Source organism: the organism of the source record quoted next, unplaced genomic scaffold (genome assembly GCF_019419815.1).
Source record: "Pyrus x bretschneideri cultivar Hongxiangsu unplaced genomic scaffold, Pyrus_bretschneideri_v1 Contig33, whole genome shotgun sequence".
Classification (NCBI taxonomy): Eukaryota; Viridiplantae; Streptophyta; class Magnoliopsida; order Rosales; family Rosaceae; genus Pyrus; species Pyrus x bretschneideri.
In genome coordinates, this window is record NW_025999646.1 from 2,984,129 (window position 1) to 2,988,967 (window position 4,839).

Consider the following 4,839-nt stretch of genomic DNA (forward strand, 5'->3'; position numbering starts at 1 on the left):
CTAAACCCATCTAATAATTCATGGATGAATTCTAAATTTTAGTCTTTTATTTTTTACAAATAATAAAATAATATACACTAAAAATAATAAATAACATACACTAATTATCTATAATTCAGGAGAGAAAGAAGGTTAAATCTTGAAATATTGTAAGCTAAAGATAATATCCTACCGTTAAGGCAATCCACTACTCGTAGACCTTCATGCCTTGTGTACTAGATGCAACATGTGACTACCTCTTTTTTTTCATTAAAAAAAAAAAAACACTCTCTCTTTTTCAATATATTCATTTTTACAAATTATATTGAAACTTGGATAACCTTTCTTACGTGTATAATAAATGCTCCTATATTTCGGCAAACAGCAAACTCGATTATTGCCGGCTTCACATAAATGCTTCTCCTCAATCTCACGTAATTTAAAAGATTCGCCTACAGATTGACTGCCTACTCGACGCCGTCCGTACAATCAAAATTTACAGGGAATACGCAAATTTCTCAAAAATGTTGAAATCTTCCATGCCTTTCACTAATTACTTGCACGAAATCACTACGACATCATTTTCTGCAATGGGCATCAATATATACCACAAATCTTTATAGCTGTTTAACTTACCTAGTACTAACCAATGTTAATTTTATTTAACTTCTTGGTAAACGTACAATATTGATTTTTTTACCTTCTTCAAAGTATGATAATTGTTTTTTTTTTTTTTTTTGTCTTTCTTTCTTTCTTTCAGTAACATAGAAGAAAAAAAGAGAAAAACAACACTAAGGAACAACTAGTCTAATTCTAACGAACTCAGAGTAGTCATTGAAAGAGTTTGAACTAAACAAGAAGGAGACTTCGTAAGCTCTTGAAAATCCATCTCGTAATTTAAACTCAACTTGACAAATCAATCAACTGCTAAATTACGCTCTTTATGAACAGAACACGTACAAAAAATATAGGGTGCATTGAAGGACCACGTTCAAATGTTATCGGAGCATTTAAACTGGTCTAAGGATTCAAACCAAGTAACGGCTTGTTCACCATCTAAGCCAGTGCCAATGTGATACCCCAATTTGCTTCTCTAATAATAAGTATAATCTTAATTTATAGAATTAAACACAAAAAATGAGTTGGCTAAAAATTTACTGTGTCGATGACCATGGCTCGTGCGTGATATATTGGCTCGAGCCATGGAGGAGGAAAGAAGAAAGATGCCGTGAACGTGATGTTCCAGTAAGGACAATATATTGGTCAGCTCACAAGTCACAAGAGGAGGAGTACGTGGCACCAATACTTGCATTTGCATATCTTATTATGTTGATGACAGCTAAAAGCCCTTCCCTAATATGAATCGAGGAAGCCAGGACTGCCACAAACACGACATAATCCCGCTGGAAAACGATAACCCTAGAAGCAAAAACCAATAAATAAACAGAAAAATAATAATATTAGACCCAAGTGATATCACATGATTTCTGTATATAGAAATATAATTATTACTCATGAATTAAATAATTAATTAATTAAAAAAAATTATCATGCATGCAATGCATGGCCGTGGATGGTGGGTAGGTAAAAATTATTTTACGTATATAAAATACAAGTATAAACTAAAATATTAGATTAATTTGGAGAGAAATAGAGAGGGATTGGAGTTGAAAACTTAAGGGAAGTGCTATCCACATGTCACTTTTATCTTCTCCACACTTTTTGGTTATTTTTAATTTTATTATCATCTTCAAATCATCTAACTCAAGAGTCGAAAATTGAAAATTATATAGAATAAAAAGAAGTATGTAGATAGGTAGAACCAAACTTAATCTTGATGATGACAATATGTTGAGTTTCTCAAAGAAGGGACACGTACCCATGTTGATAAACAGAGGACGGCACCGAACACTTTTGACTTCCTCCTTTTTTTGTTGTTCATTTCATTTCATTGCCTTTACTGGCTTTCCTATTTATACACCTACGTCTTTCATACGGACCCTACAATTTAATCTGCATCGATCCATTCATCTCTCTCTTCTCTCTCTCTCTCTCTCTCTCTCTCTCTCTCTCTCTCAATTTAATCTGCATCGATCCATTCATCTCTCTCTCTATCTCACACACACACACACACACACACACAACCTTTCGACCCATATTTTTCAATTAATATACCTGAACAGTTGAGCACACGGTTCTTTTAAGCTAGTATATATTTAAGTTCGTGGGTACTGGAGCATTAGTTTTATAAAAGCAAAGCGCTAGAGAACTATTTCAAACAAGAACTTGAACACCATGGGTAGAGCACCTTGTTGTGACAAAAACGGCCTCAAGAAAGGTCCGTGGACGCCGGAGGAGGATCAGAAGCTCATGGATTATATCCAGAAACATGGTTATGGCAACTGGAGAACCCTCCCAAAGAATGCAGGTGATTAATCTGCTACTGTATAGATGAGGCTTCGTGTTAATTTATTTATCTTATTAACTTGTTTTGTAAATATATGGTTCAAATAATTGGTAATGGTATTAAATTAAATTTTGTTACTTTCTGTTTCGTGTAGGGCTACAAAGATGTGGGAAGAGCTGCCGTCTCCGGTGGACAAACTATCTCCGACCAGACATCAAACGAGGACGGTTTTCATTTGAAGAGGAGGAGACAATTATTCAACTCCACATCATATTGGGCAACAAGTAAGCTAACTAGCCTCCTTTATTACTTCTCCATTCATGTAATATGTTGCAACCTTGAACTTAATTCAAGAGTAGCATAATACTCAAAATTTTATACTTCATAATCCAACAATTAATCGATTCATTTTCATGTATAGATGGTCTGCTATTGCTGCTCGTTTGCCTGGAAGAACCGACAACGAAATCAAGAACTACTGGAACACCCACATTAGGAAGAGACTTCTCCGAATGGGAATAGATCCTGTCACCCACAGTCCCCGTCTTGATCTTCTCGACTTCTCATCCATTCTCTACAACTCATCTCATCACCACCACCAAATGAACAACTTTTCAAGGTTGCTTGGCCAACCAATTGGACTCAACCCAGAGCTACTAAGGCTAGCCACTTTAATCCAATCCCATAGAGAAAGCAACAGTAACCAAAATTTCGGTCTTCAAAATGCTCAAGAAAATGATTACCACCAAATTTGCAACCCCCAAATCCAAGTTTCAAGCCAAGTCCAATCTAACCAACTTCAACAACCAATTCAACACAATGTTCCGTACCCAAATGAAGCTGCACAAATCATGCAGCTGCAGCCCAATGTAGAGTACCCATCAAGCCTAAGTGATTTTAGGTCACAAATTTCTCAACTCAATGAGTGGCAAAGTAATGCGGGGACTTCAAATTTTACCGAAGAATATGTTGACTTACCAAGCTTTGCTTACTTTGGGTCTGAACAGAACCAAACTGTCTTGGATCTTTCGCCAGAGACTTCAAATATTCACTCCAACAACAGCAACCAGAACTTCAGTTTCACTTCGGTTTTCTCGACGCCTTCTTCAAGCCCGACGCCTATGAATTCGAATTCGACAACATATTTCAACAGCGGCACAGAGGACGAACGTGAAAGCTACTGTAGCAACATGTTAAAGTTTGACATCCCAAGCATCTTGGATGTTAATGAATTCATGTGATATAATGTACTATTACTGTTGTTGTCAGTTCAAACTGATCATCCTATATAATTAGGATTAATTTCCAATTTTCTGAGCATTGGGATATGATCAAGTTGTTGATACGTGTCGAATTTGCTAATAATTAATCAGTGCTTTAGTTTTGGTAGTCTTACTGTATCCGCAATCTCTCCAAGTTCTTCATGTCCCTTTTCTTCTTTAATTAATGATGGAAATTTTCCATAATTATTGATGTGTCATTGTAGTCTATAATTATCTCCTTAATTAGTAGTTTGTCTTATCAATATATAACAATATTATTATTTACTTTTGGTAAAACCCTTATCCTATTCTGAATTTACGTCAAATGCTTAATTAAACAACTTGATGCCTGTTTATCAACAAAGACAAAACCAAATACATACAATAATCGGATTGGGTCGTTTCATCTTCCCGTTGATTATAATTAATCAACTGATAGTATAATAATAGGTGGTAGACTCGATAGAAGCATAACATTTTACGGCTCGTTTAGAAGCGCTTTTAAAATTTTCAAGTGTTTTTTCAAAATTCACTTGCATTTTTATTAAAGATTGTTTTCAAAAATATTTTCACAAAAAACATTTTCAACTATTTTAAAAACACGTTTAAACAACCATTTATAAATACGTCACGGTATTATCTTCTTCTTTTCTTGCACAAATGGGCTAATATATTAATAAAAGTAGAGTCACAAAAACATATATTATTTACATCTAGATATAAGAGGAAAGGCTTTTAATTAATAAAACCTACAAGAGGAAAGGCAAAATCCAAGTGAAACATGCACGCAGTTACAATGACCAAAAGAGAAACCAAAAGCTCAAAGGTTTGGTTTCTTGGATCCCGACCGTGAGTCCAAGGTTCCGGCGACCAGGCAGGAGGAAGTAGTCGGAGGGTTCGACACCTGTTTAGGCCACCTGTGTGGCAGAGTGTCGTTTTCACGTGCTAAAAAAGTAATAATTTGCATGGGGTTATTGAAATATGCGAGTTTGACAAAAGGGGGTACGTACGCGTCGTCCTGTGAGCGGTGAGGGGACACCCAAGCTTTATTTAAAAATCATGGCGTGCTTCTTGTGCTGGTTTCGTCTCCTTTTATCGATCGCTCCATGCTCAAGCGGTATATGATCTTATATGCTAGCTGCTGTTGTGATTGCAGTGCCAAAATTACGACCTAATATTAATTGCGTCAGC

General features: G+C 35.7%; 1 protein-coding gene across 1 annotated transcript; it reads left to right on the forward strand.

The window, feature by feature from the left end:
• The first annotated feature begins 2,081 nt into the window (after window positions 1-2,081).
• On the forward strand, window positions 2,082-3,775 carry LOC103939627 (transcription factor MYB102). Its single transcript, XM_009349728.3, has 3 exons — window positions 2,082-2,407; window positions 2,541-2,670; window positions 2,808-3,775. The coding sequence occupies exons 1-3, from the start codon at window positions 2,275-2,277 to the stop codon at window positions 3,625-3,627; spliced, it is 1,083 nt and encodes a 360-aa protein (XP_009348003.2). The 5' UTR covers window positions 2,082-2,274; the 3' UTR covers window positions 3,628-3,775.
• Window positions 3,776-4,839: the final 1,064 nt, after the last annotated feature.